This window comes from Strigops habroptila, chromosome 14 (genome assembly GCF_004027225.2).
Source record: "Strigops habroptila isolate Jane chromosome 14, bStrHab1.2.pri, whole genome shotgun sequence".
NCBI lineage: Eukaryota > Metazoa > Chordata > Aves > Psittaciformes > Psittacidae > Strigops > Strigops habroptila.
Window position 1 is genome coordinate 6,828,088 of NC_044290.2, and position 16,628 is coordinate 6,844,715.

The 16,628-nt window shown below is 40.2% G+C and overlaps 1 protein-coding gene across 16 annotated transcripts in view; it reads right to left on the minus strand.

Moving 5' to 3' along the window:
* MBTD1 (mbt domain containing 1) overlaps positions 1-16,447 on the minus strand; it is a 36,324-nt gene extending 19,877 nt beyond the window's left edge. Inside the window, exons 1-9 of one of the 16 annotated variants that reach the window (XM_030505890.1) lie at positions 16,157-16,199; positions 14,663-14,719; positions 14,123-14,311; positions 8,236-8,437; positions 6,980-7,119; positions 6,707-6,754; positions 6,013-6,127; positions 5,841-5,926; positions 140-257 (exon numbers count right to left, since the gene is read on the minus strand). In XM_030505890.1, coding sequence (XP_030361750.1) covers positions 140-257; positions 5,841-5,926; positions 6,013-6,127; positions 6,707-6,754; positions 6,980-7,119; positions 8,236-8,389 — 661 coding nt within the window. In that variant the 5' untranslated portion in view covers positions 8,390-8,437; positions 14,123-14,311; positions 14,663-14,719; positions 16,157-16,199. Of the gene's footprint in view, positions 1-139; positions 258-5,840; positions 5,927-6,012; positions 6,128-6,706; positions 6,755-6,979; positions 7,120-8,235; positions 8,438-13,247; positions 13,334-14,122; positions 15,801-16,156 lie in introns of those variants that run through there. The other 15 variants (XM_030505886.1, XM_030505887.1, XM_030505891.1 and 12 more) reach the window with 15 other exon arrangements.
* Positions 16,448-16,628: the final 181 nt, after the last annotated feature.

Here is a 16,628-nt window from a genome sequence, read left to right on the forward strand (position 1 = left end):
AGTGCTAAAACATATAACCTATTCACGCAGCTCTGACAACCTAACCAGTGTCAATATTATACTAATCAGGTGACCACTGACTAAATCATTAGCTCCTTTCAAATAGTTATTTTAACAATTTCAGCTAAAATAAATTTACCTGCTAATTTTACAATTCCAGCTATCCAGAAGACTTTGGTAGGTAGGCTGCAGTCGGTGTTTGGAACCTCCACCCGCACTCCTTCTGAGATATCACCCCAGCATGTCCCCATAGGTGCCTATCATTTAAGGTGAGGAGGGAAAAAGTCACCAGTTCACCACATGAAAATCAGTGTTTTACAAGTGACTTAAGACAAAACAATCAAAATACACAGTAAGGCATAAGCATACATTTAGAAAACACTCTTTCTATGAAAAACATGTTTGGTTTCGATTTGAAGCTTATGTGTAGTATTGTAATTGTAGACAATTATCACTGTGTATTTCCTGGAAAAACTATAGGATTCCAAATCTAAAAATCTGGAAAGCACAAATACAGATTGCATATACTCACAGGTCAGCTTTACTGTTTCAACTAGGTGCAAGCTACAGCTTGTAATGAGAATGGTGTAATTCCTCTGCAATTCTGCTTGCAACAAAATTATGGCACTTTAAATTTATACCTGTACCACAGACATCGAAATCTCTAAATTCCATAGATCAGAAATGTTCCTGAAAAAATGCCTAAAAGTTATTTTTTGGCTCTATCCCGATGATTTATTATGGTGGGGTTCATCACTCACTGATTCACCTCCTTTCAGAGGAACAGTGATCATTCCATCAAGCAAGCAAAAGAACAGAAGGCACTCATGAGTGGCACCTTTGTGATGAATACCAAAAGAAAATGCTCAGCTAGATTCCTCACACACTGTCCTGAAGGCTCAGACTAACATGTTAATAACAAAAAGGAATACATGCCTGATAAACTACCAAGGATTTATGCAAACTGGAGATAAATTGCGTTCAGTTCGCTATCTCAAGAAGATAGTTTTGTTGAACTGAGCATCATGAAAAGATAGTCAAGGATGGTACTACAGAGATATCAGAAATGCACAGTGCTGAAGAACCTTAAAAGTAACTCAACTGAAGTTAGATTGGTAACAAAACAGAAAATGATGCAGTCTACATTAAACTTGAGACCACCAAGAAGAGAAATGTTCAGATTTGGGGTATTTCAGAACAACAGTCATGTAAATTCTAAAGTGTTCTGAGAAAAATAAATTCTTATTAGTTCAGAGAATATTCAGGTATCACAGGGACAACTGAAGGGATCGTCTGGTTCTGCACCATAGTGGGTATACAGTGTTCTAAGGTTGTGTCCTATGTACAAAGCTGTTTGCAAACACAGAGAACTTCACTGCTCAGTGGGAACAGCCTCCAACTTCACTAAGTTTTGGCTGAGAGCTCCAAGTGAAACTTGGAGTAATCCTGAATGATTGGAAATCACAATACTGGAATTTTGCTGATAATCAGCAACAGCCAACCAGCAGCACTAAAAGCCAAACTTAGCTTAAAAAGGGATACCCTCCACTAGTAGAAATATTTGAGGCTAGGCATGCAAATAAAAAGCTAATTTTAACTATTAAAGGAAAAATAAGTTATTACAAGTATGGTGGTTTCTTATTCTTGAAGCCTGGTCTCTTCATGTTCTGCTATGTCCCATCTACACCAGTCTAGACTGCAGAGCTCTTTTCTGCCATCTGGCAGAGAGGAAAAAACCAACTCCAGAGATGATTGCTTATTTCCACACACAGAATCTGCAGATACAGCTTCTTAATCAAGTCCTATCACATATTCATTCTCATCTCTAAATTGAGATGTGTAGATTTTTGAATTAAATTGGGGAAATAAACTTTTCGAAGTGTATATTTTAGTAAATCTTGTTGCCTTGTATAGAGATACAAATGAGGCCAAACAATTAAAAATAGCAGTGCTGAATAATTTCATAATCCAGCTGAACTTCACTGAAATATATTTTACTGCCTGCTCATCTATTCAGCTGATTCGGAAAGAAAAGTATATGGAAACACTTCTCGCATCGACTGGTAATGGAAACAGCACAGATTTTTATTTCTAGAATGTGGATTGGTATAGAGGGAAATAGCAGAAAGTTAAATTTGTCCTTGTCTGTGAAAATATTGGTTCTGCTAGTTCTCCTACACCAATCCATATGGCTCACCCTTTAGGAGAAGGAAGTCATCCTGTGTAGCATCACTACTGAAATGCCAGATTACACTACTGCCCTGAACTGGTGGTTTACAGTATACTTAGTATACTGCTCCACCTTTGCCTTTTTCACTCATTGTGAATATTCTTAAGAGAGGAAGACTGGATCAACCAGGGCTACAACAGCCATCTTCCTTCATGTATTCTCTGTCTTCATCTAATTAATCAATCAATGTTTGCACAGTGCTTTGAAAAACTCAAAAAGCACTGTGTAAGTGCTGGCTGGAAGGGCAACTCTGAAGTCTGGATTGGCATAGTGCGAACTAGCAGAACCATAATTTACAGGTAAGAACAAATTTACCTTTCAGACTCGTGACGAAGAGATCCACTTCATGTCACTCCCAAACAAGGAAAATCTGGTTCATCACTTCCTGCTCCGGGAGATGAACTGGGAGGGCTTATCTGTGAGTGGCAGCTGCCTTCTCTGCAAGGTAAGTTGCAATCAGGAAGGTCCTGTTTGACAGGAGTGCCTAAAGGCTACGTATCTCCACATGCCCAGCTGAACAAATACGTTGGGGATTAAATAATTGGCTTCTGAAACTTTTGGCCGGCACCGACATTGCCATGATTTCAGACTTGAAACTTCAATTAGGATTTTAATGGCAAAGTGATGCAACCAATTCCTGAAGTGTAAGGATACTGCGGTGAAACCCTGTGTGTGAACAGAACCCCAACAAAGGGCAATGCCCGAGAAGACAACGTGCAAAATGTTTAAAAGTTCAAAGCAAAGCACTGCCACCTAGTGTAAAATCCTGGAAAAGCTCCCTTAGAGCAAAACATTCATTTATTTATTTATTTTTATAACAAAGAAACCAGGAGAATCAAAGTATTTCAGCTCAGAATAACATTCAACTGGAAGAAAGATTGAAAAATTCTTAAGTTCAGGAAACGTGCATCTCACTAGCAACAGAGTGGAAAAGAATAAAGACTATTAATTGTGCATTAAGTAATACTGAAAAATGACTCAAAGCACTGAATTTGCTTTTGTTCTAGGAATGGTTTGAGCTAATAAAAGCAAATATAGAAAAAAGTAGAAACTGTTTAGAAGGAAGTGAAATTGGAATGGAGGTTAGCAATGAGCACACGGTATGTGACTAAGCTATAACCCAATATTAAAAACATTAAATGAAGGAGTTTTCCTCCTTGTATCAGCTACTGTTGTGTGCCTGATTAAGGCAATTCACACAATAAAAAAAGAAAATAAAAGGTAGAAGGTGCACAAACTGTAGTTCTGGCTTTGTCACAGGCTTCCTGTATGACATAAACCAAAACAGCTTTTCTACTTCAGTTTACCAAACTATAAAGGGACATAATTGTACTACTGCTAGTGAATTTCACTAGTGTTACTCAGCACTGAGTCTGGGATGAAATTAACGAGGAAGTACAAAACCCACATTAAACACATCAAAAGACTCTGAAATTCTCTCATACAGATAAAGAGACAGGGAGAGCTTCAAGATTCAAATGTGTTAATTCTAAAATGTAACTGTTTTAAACTGAAGAGCAAATAACTCCCCAGGCAAAAAAGAAACCGATCTGGGAAAACTGCATCAGACCTGAAATACTGGTAGGCCAGGTCATTAAAAAAAAAAAAAAATATATATATATATATATCAATAAGCCAAATCCCACATCTCATAATTCTCTTAGATTTTCTTTAATATCGATCTTGATGTTCCCTATCAAATATCCATACAGATACACTCAGTATAACCAGATATGTATTTTAGCTAGTAACAAATTTAAGCACAGATATGTTGTGATTTTCCTGTCAACTCAGAACTTCTGCTTCAAACAGAGTAACTTTCTATATTCAATCTCATGGACACACACAACATGTGCATGGAATCCATAAAACTAACAAACATCAGTACAAACTTTTATGAATCAAAGTAATACAGTATACAAAAACCATAGGGATAATCTTTCCATGCACAGAAAAAGAGTATTGTATTTTTTAATTATCAATGGAGAGTGGGGGAGAGAGAAGGATCTAACAAGAGATTCTAATGCCTTTTCAGATTCTGACTGGTTTAAATAGTAACTTTTTCGAAGAAATAATTTCAGTAAAACTAAATGCAAATAACCCCTTAAATACTAACTAATGCCCACCAAAGAAGTAGAAATCTCCTAAGGAGTCTGCAGGAGCTACATTTTACTTGTATTAAAAAGGAAAACAGGGACATAAATGACATTCAGACTTAGTGGCACTATTGCCATGTAGCTTGTGAAAATTTCCGAGGTAAAATGGGAACATTAGTATTGTATCTGCTCACATTACTGGTGTACCATTTGACTTGGTGAAAGAAGCAGTAAGAAAGAAAGATAAAACTCCTTGTAAATTATACTATAATGGTCCATATTACAAGTGACCGAACTATTGTAGCTGTATCCTAATTAAGGATGCCATGTATCATGAAGAATTTGTTGTAACAGCACAGCCCACATTATCAAGCAATATCTTTTGATACTTACTTATGAAATCAGTCATTAAAGCATGTACATAACGGTGGAAGCAAAGTACAAACATGCTTACTTTAGCACATGGAACTTGATACAAGTTCATGAAGCTCTACTAATGCAAGGCTCTGTCCTGGGCAATGGTGAAGGCCTCTGAGCATAAATGGTGCTATTCAGAAAGAGCCAACTGCCACAAGCCCTCAACTCCTACTGATTTATGGCTTGACAGGGCTCAGCATGAATTCCAGAACTGGACAGAAAATGTGCCTCTCTTCTCCCTTACGGAAAAGTTCCATGAAACAAAATGTTTGTTTTGATTGCAGTTTTCATCAGATCATTTTGAGCAAAATAAAACTTTTGTAAGAAGATGAACACTTCAACTTCCCAAATAAAAAGTATGTGCGAAAACACTTTACGTCAGAAAGTCTCTACTTAAGAAACAGAAAGTACCGACAACGTTCAAACAGATCTAATAATTGGAATTTAATACGCACATTAAGGACAGATGCTGCTAAATATTTTCTTCATCCCTAATTACATTCTGTAATAACTGCGAACTCTTTGTTTGGCATTTTTCTAACTCTAAAGCAAAGAAAACCAACCTCTAACTTCAGGTTAATAAAAAGCCTTCATTTTCCTCTATTTCTACACTACCTGGCAGCACGACTGGCAGGGAGACTCTGTCTAGACTAAGGAAGAACAAAAATAAATCTCAAATCCAAATATGTAACCAAAAGATCAGTTCAACATAATGAAGCAAGCCTGATGCAATCTAGAAAGCCTTTTGTAACTTTTTCTAACACAGCATGAATTGGTTTGTTACTCTATAGTGCATTCAATGATTTTGCACCTTGAATGTGAGAATAACAACTTCACATGTGTTTAAGAATCCTCCTTTTATGTTCCTTTGATTATGGCAGCATCATGAGAGTAACGGATAGTGTTCAGAATGGTTTTAAAGGACAGATCAAAATCAAAAAGTAGTCACACTAACACAGTGTATAAGTTTCATAGTCCAAGGTCAGGAAACATATTTGGATATGAATATTTTGCAAAGATTAATTAAAGAACTAACATGGACTCTCTCTCTCTCATGCACACACACAAAAGGATAGCACATATTGAAAAATACTTACATGTTTAAAACAGGTAACAGGAGCTGCTGTAAAGCTATTGCTATTGATGTAGTTACCCCAGCTGAAACCTTCCACAGGGACAGCTGCTAAGAGAAAGTTATTTTATTTAGGAAGCTGCCAATGAACCTTGCATTACCAAGAATTTATTTCAGCTCTGTTCATATGCCATTACCTGCTTTAGTCTTTGCCTGGTTTTGTAAAGTTGCTTGGTACTGAGCATATGCCGCTAATTTAGCCACTAAAGGTTGTTTCTGTAGAACTTTAGCCTTCTTTGTTGGAGGTTTACCCTAAAACAAAAAAAGCTAAGTAAATAAAGTCTTTTCAAACTCCCATCAGGAAATTTCCATAGGTCTGTAGCATATCTCTGGTAAATTTAACTAAAATTAGAACAACACAGAATGGAACTTGACTAAGTACCACAAAATTACATATAACAATTAGTAAGTTTAAAAACCAGCAGCAAAGAATGTCCAAAAGATGCCTTTTGTACTAGTATTCCAACTTGAACAGCATTATAGATTCATTGTTGTTTACCTGAAAAAAAGATATCTTTTAAAAGCAGGTCAAAAGGAAGAACTTTTCATCTAATTTATACCTATGCAAACACTTGTCATTTGTTGCAATAAACTTGAGATTGGATATAATGGTATTTTTTGACATTTCTCTCTCTTTTCTGCAATGTTACAAATACACCTTCATAATCAGTTGATTAATATTTTAGGTGAACAGAACAGACCCCATTTTGCAAATCTATATAGTTGAGAGCACCATCAAAACCAAACCACAACCATGCTAAATAAATCTTCACTCCCTCTAAAGCCAGAAAGTATCTTGGGTATGACATGCATGGAATTTCAAGTCACTACATATGCAGACTGAAGATTTTTCCTGATCTTTTTCTTGCAGAAGGGCCACTGCAGCAGAAATGAAATAAGGAGTCACTATTCCCTGTAATTTGCTCTGCTTATGAAAGCAATTTGTTCATTGCTAATACAGTTTTGGCTTACAAAATCACTTTTATGAATATTTCAAGGTGTAAAGAAACTTGACTTATCTTAAAACAGCCGGCAAGTTTTACAGATGTAGACATCTTATGAACACAGACTATAATAAGTATATAAAGAAAATGGTGTCTGTACCGCTACCTGAAGCCTGGCCAGAATGCTGGCCTTCTTGGAGTTGGATGAATAGCTTCTAGAGCACGACACACTGCAGAAGCGTTTCGTTTTAGAGTAAAAAGCGTCACGGACACCAACCATTCCACACATCTCGCATGTTGCTGATCAGGAGAGAAAAAGCCAAATGTTAAAGAGTGTAATAAAGACCTCAGTAAAAAATCAGAACAAAAACGATATGAGGAAGGTCCTGTAGGTGGCACCACCAAACAGCTTCTGAGGCTTTGAACATGAAGAGAATTGCATGAAAACCGTGACTTAAAATAAGAACAGCAGCAGAAATGTCAGTGAAACACTAAGAACCACTGGTGAAATAGTACCTCCTTTCTGCTCCCTATTAATTCTGCCACTGGTGAAAATGAAAGACCCAGCTAAAGCAGATTTCTGTGTTTCCATGGTTCTCAAGCATCTGCTTTGAATCTGGGTCTGCCAATCTTGATTTCCTCTAAATATTTAATACTTCCTACCCGAAATGAAACCAGATCTCTTTTCTGCATCATAAATGAGTATACCCAAAGTACCCCAGCCCACCAATATTCTCTTCTAGTTAGAATCATATGCTTCAGAGATTGACAGCATCACCCACTGAGTTGTTCCATGATGAATAAGAGTTTGTGACCAACTATGCCAATGAGACAATACTCTACCCTGAGAGACTCTACCCAGAGAGCGCTCTATTAATCACTAATGATTTTGGCTAAAATATTTTCTCCCAATGATAAACGTAATCTTCCCTTTTAAAATTCACAGTGGGTAGCAAACAGGTATACACTAACAGACTTCATACAGTAGCAGTAATGAAGTCTTCCTAGTATAGGAAGAAATATATTTTAATATATTGATATATAACAAAAGGTAGAGAGAATATATGCCCAAGCATAGAGAGAACACAGTGACATTTTCCACAAAGCTCAAAAAGCAATACACATAGGAACATACACATGCGTGTACATATATACACAACACAGTTGATGGGAGGGTGGATGTTCCCATTCTGTTTCTTTCCTGACAGCAGGTTTCAAAATCTATCTTATTTCACTTTAGCTAAAATCAAACAATTCCCCCCTCCCAAAACAAACCATGTCTCCCCTCCGAAAACAAACAGATGTTTTGATCCCTTTTCAATTGGGACCAACATTTGGGATTGGACCCTCACAACCCACAGCACAGGCTAAAACCATAAATATCAAACTCTTTGTATTCATGCACCACCTACTTACCCATGCCAGATTTGCCATCTGGATAAGTATAGACCTGTCCATTGTTCTTTATAATCGGGAGACTGGATGGCAAAGGAGCAACCTCCTCTTCACTCTCATCTGAACTGGAGCTGCTGCTGGTGTCCTCACTACAACTATCATAACCGTCAAACATCCCGAATGAATCACGTCTTTTCCTTTCTGCACGTGAAGTATGTTCTGTCTAAAAATAAAAGAAAAAAAGCCCAAGAATAGCAGAGAATTCTGAATGCAAATATTTCAAAAAGTCAAGCTTAAAAAGTTTCAAAGGTCAGTCAGCCTTCAAAAGTAGATGTAACAACAAACTGCTCTAGGAGCACAGAGATATCAGCCATATATTGCCAATTAAATTAGTATTGGTATACTAAATGAATATTAAAATCAGCCAATTGCTGGTATTGTGATATCAAGGAAGAAAAATCTCTCTCACGATCCACTGAGAATACACAGTAGCAGTCCATACATTTCCTTCCTTGGTATCTTCAGAGTTCATTAAACCTGATGTGCTGAATAATGACAGCCACACAGATCTTATATGCAAATGAGCCCATTCCAGATGGCTGCAGCCAATTTCACTAAAATTCATTCATTTGAGAAAGCTGGGCAGAGAAAAGACAGTTCAACCAAGAGGGCACTTATACCACAGGAACAGAAATGAGAGTGTATCTCTGCTCTCGTTGGCTTGTGGGGTTATCCATAAACCACTCGGCTTCCCTGTGATTCAGTGTCTCACGTGCGAGTCAGGAATACCTCTCTACCTCACGGGGATGTTCTGAGGATTAATACATTAACAACTATGAAGAGCTCTGTTACTATGGCAATAGAGTCTGTATAAATGCTGAAAGATAGAAAGGTGACTAATTTGCCACTTTCACACAAAAACTTGTTACATAATGGAGTTTTCCTAAAACCAAAAAAACTAAGGTCAAATAAAACCACAGAGTTTGGAAGAATGCATAAGAGTGAAGCAATTTCCAGCGAAGACACTGAAGCATAAACAATGTCTTTGCTGGAAATCACAAGACATTGAAGTATAAATCAAGACATTGAAGTATAAACATTTTTTTTCTGGTGCACATCCAATACATGCATTTTAATACAGTGTGAATTTTCACTTCATTAATATCTTGCACAGCTCTATAGAAACGAGGCTGAAGCTACATGAGCTGCCCTCATTAAGCTTTGAAAAAAAAATAATTCAAAGTATTTCCATTCTTCTCAACAGTATCTACTAAGTTTGAGAGGAAATAACAGATAAAGAAAAGACAAAGGAAAACAGAAACACAAGTTGGGAGAATGAAGTACAGCCAAGAAAAGAGAAAAAAATATTATGAAAGCCTTTGCTTCTACTTCCTTTTCCAAGAGCTAATTTTATTTAAAAGCTATTGTAGACAGAAAAATAATAATGTTGATTGGACTTTCCCTTCTTAAATTGCGTTTGGATTCATAGCTTTAAGATTTCATCACAGTAATTCCCCAAATCCCTTTCCTAGAGAGTATACGCCTGAACAACTTTATTGTTGGATCTCATCCGAGCCTTTTCCTGCCGTGCTATCCCTTTATTATAATATTCTCCATTCTCCTTTGCAATTTGACTAAATCTTATTATGGAAGTATTTCCTTACAGTTAAAAGGGAAAACCTGATTTCCATACTGATCCAACCCTAGCATTCAATTAAAAGAAACAACAAACAAAACCCAGTAAGCACAAAAGGTTATGCAATAAAGTAAACAAATTTAACACAGCTAAAGCAGCTCTGAAACAAAACAACAAAAGAAGTCAGTGTAATGTTAATTATGCACATGTTCCTCAGCCAACAAGTCCATGATATCAAAACCCAACAAAACTTAGAATAGGACAAAACTTGACAATCCCTTGAAGGAACTGACATCTGCCTGAAGTAGCGAGGGTAACAGTCGCAATCATCGGAGGAAACACTAAGTGATGACAGAACAAAACCTAGACCTGACCTCCGCTGGCAAGGAGTCGTCCTGGTGCCCTATTACTGATGCTGTGAGCCATCAAGAGACAAGATCAGTTATTTGTTTGTGTGTGCACGAGTGTGTAGATCAAGGCAGAAGTTGAGCACAACGTTGCCATGGATACAGTGTTCTGCCAACAGTGCCAGTAATTTACAGATCAGAACATGAAGACTAGTCATCATCCTCACGATTTCATGAACTCCTTAATGTCTCACAGTATTTAACTTTCCTTGACCACAGTCTCTGCTAAGAAATAAAATGCAATACCATATGAAACGTTCACAACACCAGAACACCACGGTGCCCTTTACAAGGGCATGTAGTGACCAGACAGGGGGGGAATGGCTTTAACCTGCCGGAGGGGAGATTGAGATGAGCTCTTAGGCAGAAGTTCTTCCCTGTGAGGGTGCTGAGGCGCTGGCACAGGGTGCCCAGAGAAGCTGTGGCTGCCCCATCCCTGGCAGTGTTCAAGGCCAGGTTGGACACAGGGGCTTGGAGCAACCTGCTCTAGTGGAAGGTGTCCCTGTCCGTGGCAGGGGTTGGAACTGGATGAGCTTTAAGGTCCCTTCCAACACAAACCAGTCTGGGATTCTATAATTATGGATGCGTACTAGTTGTGTTTCAGAGTCCACAGCCAGAATCTACTTGCTTATTCGCTCATCCTCCATAAATCAGCTGATCTGATTTCCCTAGAGATTAGGGCCTCATCCCACATAAAGGAGGACTTCAACCCTTTAGTTGAAGCTGCAGTATAAGGCAGTTCCGGGACATCCCATTTCCATTTTAGAACTCTGGACCCACACGGCAGTTCTGCTTTGCCTAGTACTTTGCTGGCAGAGCTCTGAAACGCTACAGCAGCTCAAAAGGAAGAGATGTGAAGCCCTCTTAACTGCCAGTGCTACAGCAGAGAACCTCTCTAGCCAGCACTGCTCCCGGGGCAAGAAAAGCTGAAAGAAGAAATAGGAAGCTGGAGGTGAGATGAAGGACTAGTGACAAAGAAGGGCAGATGGGCTTCTCTAAGCAAGTGGAAGCATGATGCACAATTACAATCGCAGATACCACAAGCAGTTGGCTTTTTTGTGTGTTCTTCTTCTGCATCCCGTATATTTAGAACCTCAATATTACTGCCAAGCCCTCTTTGCCAAAATAACTGCAGAAGAGAAAGAAAACACTTTCATTTTCTACATGGAAAGTTGGACCCCCTACTAAGATAATAATTCTTCAGCATCATACAAGTTCCTAGAGTGGCAATCAAGTTTGTTGTGTTTAACGACAGCCAAAACAAGTCTCATACCACTTTTCCCTTTACATTTGGCCAAAGTGTCCCAAGTTCAAGTTATGAGTGAGTCAATATAACAGCTTTGTTTTTAAAAAAATTAATAAAACATTTTTATTCAAACTTTTGCCTGAAGATGACCTTGTTTGCCAGATCATTTATGGAGGCCATTCTTAATTAGAGCTATTATCTGGATTGCAATTCTGGGGAAACGACTCAAAATACGTTTTGTGAGACTTGGAAAACGTGCATTTTCTCAACAACAAAATAAATACTAAATACTTTGTGCACAGAAGTAGGTGGAAGTTAGGGAAGGTGACATGCAAATACCTATGCTGGAATTTTGCTAGAGCAGATCAAAACCTTTCTATTTTGATAATAAACACCACCAAGATTCTTTTTAACCCTGTTGAAAGACAGCATTTGTAGAAACAAGGGAACAACATGTGGAATCTCTGATACCTCTTTCCTGCAGAACTTTGATGGAGTTTGCAAAAGAATAGGACCTCTAACATCTGAAATGGAAAAAAAAGCTGGCGTACAGCTCTGAACTCAAAGGTCAAAATAAGAAGGACAATATATGCCTCAAACCAAACCATAACAGAGACAAAGCAGCTGCTTCAGCAACAGCAGCAGCTGGCAATCCCTGCCGAGCCCTTGCAAGTGATGAGCAGCAGCGTGCCTTACTAGCTGACTAGCAGTGCCTTGTCTGTCTGACCATGGTAGCTATGGGACCTCTGAGAATGGAGGCATCAGACAGAACAGTTTATTATCCTGGAAGGTGTTCCCACTGAATTCTGAGACACTGTCCATGAGAATGCAGTTCTTCCCTCAAAAAAGCCACCAGAGACTAACGGCAGTAGTAACTTCATCTAACAATCACAACCATGTTTCACAATATAGGCATAGAAGAGAACAAAAGAGTTTCTTACTCTCAGGAGCTGGATTTAGCATTAAAGATCATGTTCAAAATCATTTCCTCAAAACTGAACCAGATTAGAGTCCCTCAATGAGGGAATAGCATCCTGCCTATCTAAAAAACAGGGTTTGTGCAAAAGGCTGGCTTACTATAAAACACAGAACCTTGTAGCTGGTTAACACCAAAAGAGTGATAGCTTAAGTAGCTCCCCCACTAGCAGAGAGCCTACCAGTACATTAAGCAGAAGCAATGCACAAACAAAAAGAACAAGACGAACTTTCAGGCATACTGGCTAAGACTTATTTTCCTAATAAGATTACCACTTCCTCAACAGGGAAGATTTTTAAAGAGCAATAAAAGCTCTCGGGTAAGCGGGACTGGCAAACCAGCCTGTACGATTATTTGCTTGGGGGTTTTCTTGCATACTTTTCTTTATTGAAGGGATGGGTGGGGAAAGGAACTCTTAAGAACTGCTTTCTTATTCTGCCCAACTTCCCATTTTCCTGTTCTTCCTCTCCTCCCTGTGAATACTTGGCAACAATGTATTTTTAAGATAGCTTCTTAATTAACCATTACACAAGGCAAATGGTACGATAAAAGAATATACTTAAGGAAACCGGTTTCTCTAAAAGCAGGAAGGCAACTCTAAATAACTAGTTTCTCACCCTCTTAACACATAGTCTTATATAGATATAGTTGAATTTGATCAGCACATTGTATCATACATTCTCTACTACTCTCAGCATAAAAAAATTGGCCACAAAGAGTGCGCAATGTACGGCCAAAACACCATTTAATTAGATATCAAATACTTACTCAGGAAATTGTTTTAGTGTCTTGACGAAGACTATGCTCAAGGATTGGCAAAATTTATGAGAAAGTGTTTTCAAGGTGAAAGCTTGCTGTACAAAAAACCCCATTCTTAAATAAGCAAATTTCCTGCCCCCAAGTAAGTGCATCCTGGCCAAAGGAAGACGATCCACAACAACCACAGAAAGGTTTCAAACCACTCGAATCCATTGTTGTTGTTACTACTGAGTTCACTTGGTGCTTGAATTCAGAAAGGCAGAAATTTAGAGCTCGAGTACAAGAGCTGTAGCTTAACAAAAGCCTACCAGCACCTATAGAGATAGGCATCACTTTCTATATTCAGCTCTAACCCCCAGAAACATGACAGAAGTATGGACAGATGGTATCTGAGGCCAAGGTCAACAATGAGGTCACCACAACCTTCAAGCCAAGGGTCTGTGATAAGACAGATTTACTTTAATCACATATCCTTCACAGATCCTGCATTTCCACTGTGGATTTCCAAGTCCGTATTAAATCTGATGCACAGCTTTTGTTTTCAGAAGTTCATGCATGTTTTATGCTACAAGCTTAGTTTTAGCTCTGGATGTCAGCATTAAGGAAACAAGAGGATGGAACTAATTTATTACAACTCTTCTGAATGTAAGCTGGCCAAAATAATTTACTGTAGTAATCCTAGCTTGGCCCCTGTGGAACTCAAGTCTAATTGTGCCTCGTAGCATGACAAAAAGGGAAAATTCAAGCATGGTACCAATTTAAAGAAAACATACTTTCAGCTTTCATTAAAAACAAACAAACAAAAAACCCCCGAAGCTAAACATCTCGGGATTCCTGGAAATCAGAACCAACCAAACTTACTTTTTTTTATATAAGCAACTCACCTCTATCTGGGAATGTGCCTTCCACTCTTATTACAAGTAAAATCTCTGCTGGAAAATTACAGAAATGTGTTTTCCTGTCTCTTCATTTGCTATGTATGACAGCATTTTGTCTGAAGCCAGTTTCTGCTGTTTGCCAATGGTTTTGTCCATAGCCTCTTCCCCAGGGGGTTTCACACAAGAGGGGAGACTCTTTCACAAAAAAATATATCAAATTAGCAGGCGATTTTGGAGGGGGGGGGGGGTGATGATTAATATTTGAAATAGCTAAGCTTTGAGAAAACTGAAAGTCTTTTACAAACTCCATTATGCTTCTACAAAGCTTTTGCAAGAGTATCTGGAAGACGCAAACACTTCACTTTAAACACTGTGTTTCCATTAAAAATAACAGAAAAGAAAGCAAACTAATTAAATGTAAAAAAAAAAAACCCAACCCAAAAAACACCACCAACCCAAAACTATAGTCTTCAACACCTGAATTCATTCCATGTGCTCAGAGCCAGATTCAGCAAAACATCACATATGCCCAGTGTACTGACTTACCTGAGAAATGAAAGTATGCAGTAGTAGTTTGCAGAAGGTATCAAAAGCCTTGCAAAACTAAATCAAATTTTAGAAGGTAAGAAAAATGAAAGCCAAGGAGAGGGAACTTCTGTGCACATTGTCATCTACATTGTCATCTAGTTCTTTAGGGAACAATGAAGAGAATTCTTACTTTCAGCGTATAATCCTGTGCACAAGCCTACATGCTCTCAATACCACCACCTCAACTATTCTTGTGGCATAAACAATAACTACCACTCAGAAGAGCACACATCTCTGCTGTGCTTCCCTATAGCTCACATTCCACACTTCCTCAATACAATCCCTAGGCAGAAACAACAAGCAAAGACTGCTAACCTACCAAGCTGATTGCCTTCTTGAAGGAATATATTGTTTTAGTGCCCATTTGATGTTCCAGACTGCTCTTTTGATTGCTCTTCCTCACCACCAAAACCAGACTGTTATAAACAAATGCAACAAATAAGCAAACGCAGGTTCTCAAACCTGCAAAATAATTTTCATTTAATATACAGAAGAGTGCCCTGCAGCTTTAACTGCTTCTAGATGTGGAGAAAACAATCACAAGGGCTGCCACCCACATTTTAAATGGTTATTTTCAAATGAATTACATTTTCACACGCAGTAGTTTCTACCATAATCAGCATATGCTTTGTAGCAGGACTTCTCTTTTTTAAAGCCACTCTGGACAGAAATTGCTACACTTTAAAACATTCCCAGCAACAACCTGAAAGTGAAACTGGTTTCACGGGTTTACTGCTCCTCACACTGAGAACAAAGTCACGATACTAACAGTCATTAAAATTACATAGGGTGGGGGAACTGGATGCAAACAATCCTAAACTTTCGAAGTGCTAATATTCGAGGATACTCTGCAGCACTTGAAATGAGCACCACTGGAAAACTAAACCTTAAAGGCTTTAACTGCAGGAGGAAGTTGTTGAAAAGCCAGCAACCTCGGCGGACCACTGCGAGAAGCGAGTCCGACTGCGCCTGGACCGCTCCGGACGAGACAGCCTGAAACTTTTCCCTGCCGATCCCCAGAGCCGGCAGGAAGCAGGAGGGGAAGGGAGGAGAAAACCCCATCGCGGCCCGAGGTGCCAGGGCAGCGCTCAACCAGCACAACAAAGGGGACGCGCCGCTGCCCGCCCCCACGTGTCCGCGGCCCCTCCGCGGGTGACAGACCGGCTCTACCCCCCCCACCACCAGGGGACCGCACCGCGGAGCCCCCGCTGCTCTCCGCGGCACCGCTCGGCTCCGCGGGGCTGCCCACAAGCAACTTTCCGCGGAACGCCGGCGCCCCCTCACAGAGCCGCGCCACCTCCCCCAAACTGGGGCTGCTCCCCTCACACACCGGCACCGCGGCCAGCCTCAGGCACAGCCCCCGGCCCCTCAGGCTTTCCCCCAGCGCTGCCCTCAGGCGCCGCAAGAGCGGCTCAGCGCGGCGCCCCCCCCCTCCCGGGCTCTGGTACTCACCAGGTCCTTTGTGTTTTCCATCAGGCCCTCATGGGCAGGAGACGCCCGCTATAGCCTCTGCCCCCTCCCCTCGGCTCGGCCCCCTCCGCCTGCCGCCTCCCCCTGCGAGGGGCCGGGCCCGGCGGGGCAGGAGGCGGCCCGCAAAGTTCAGCCTCTCAGCGCTCCGGAGGAAGAAGCCCAACTCCGTGCGCCGGAACATCAACAACATTAGCATGGCGGCGCTGCGCAGGCGCGGCACCCGGCCCACCGCGCGCAACCATTGGGCTCCAGCCTGTTTGGGGCTTCCTCGCTCGCCGTACACCCCTTTGGGGGAAACCATTCTAGAGGAGGGGGGGAGTCCGGCGCTGAGGCAGAGGTTGTGGGGATAAAAACAGCCCCACCGAGGCTCGCTTTTGCCTTCTGGTGAATGGTGAAAACCTAGGGGCAGTCGCCGAGCAGCCGGTGAGCGGCAGTTGTTGTCACACGGTGTGTG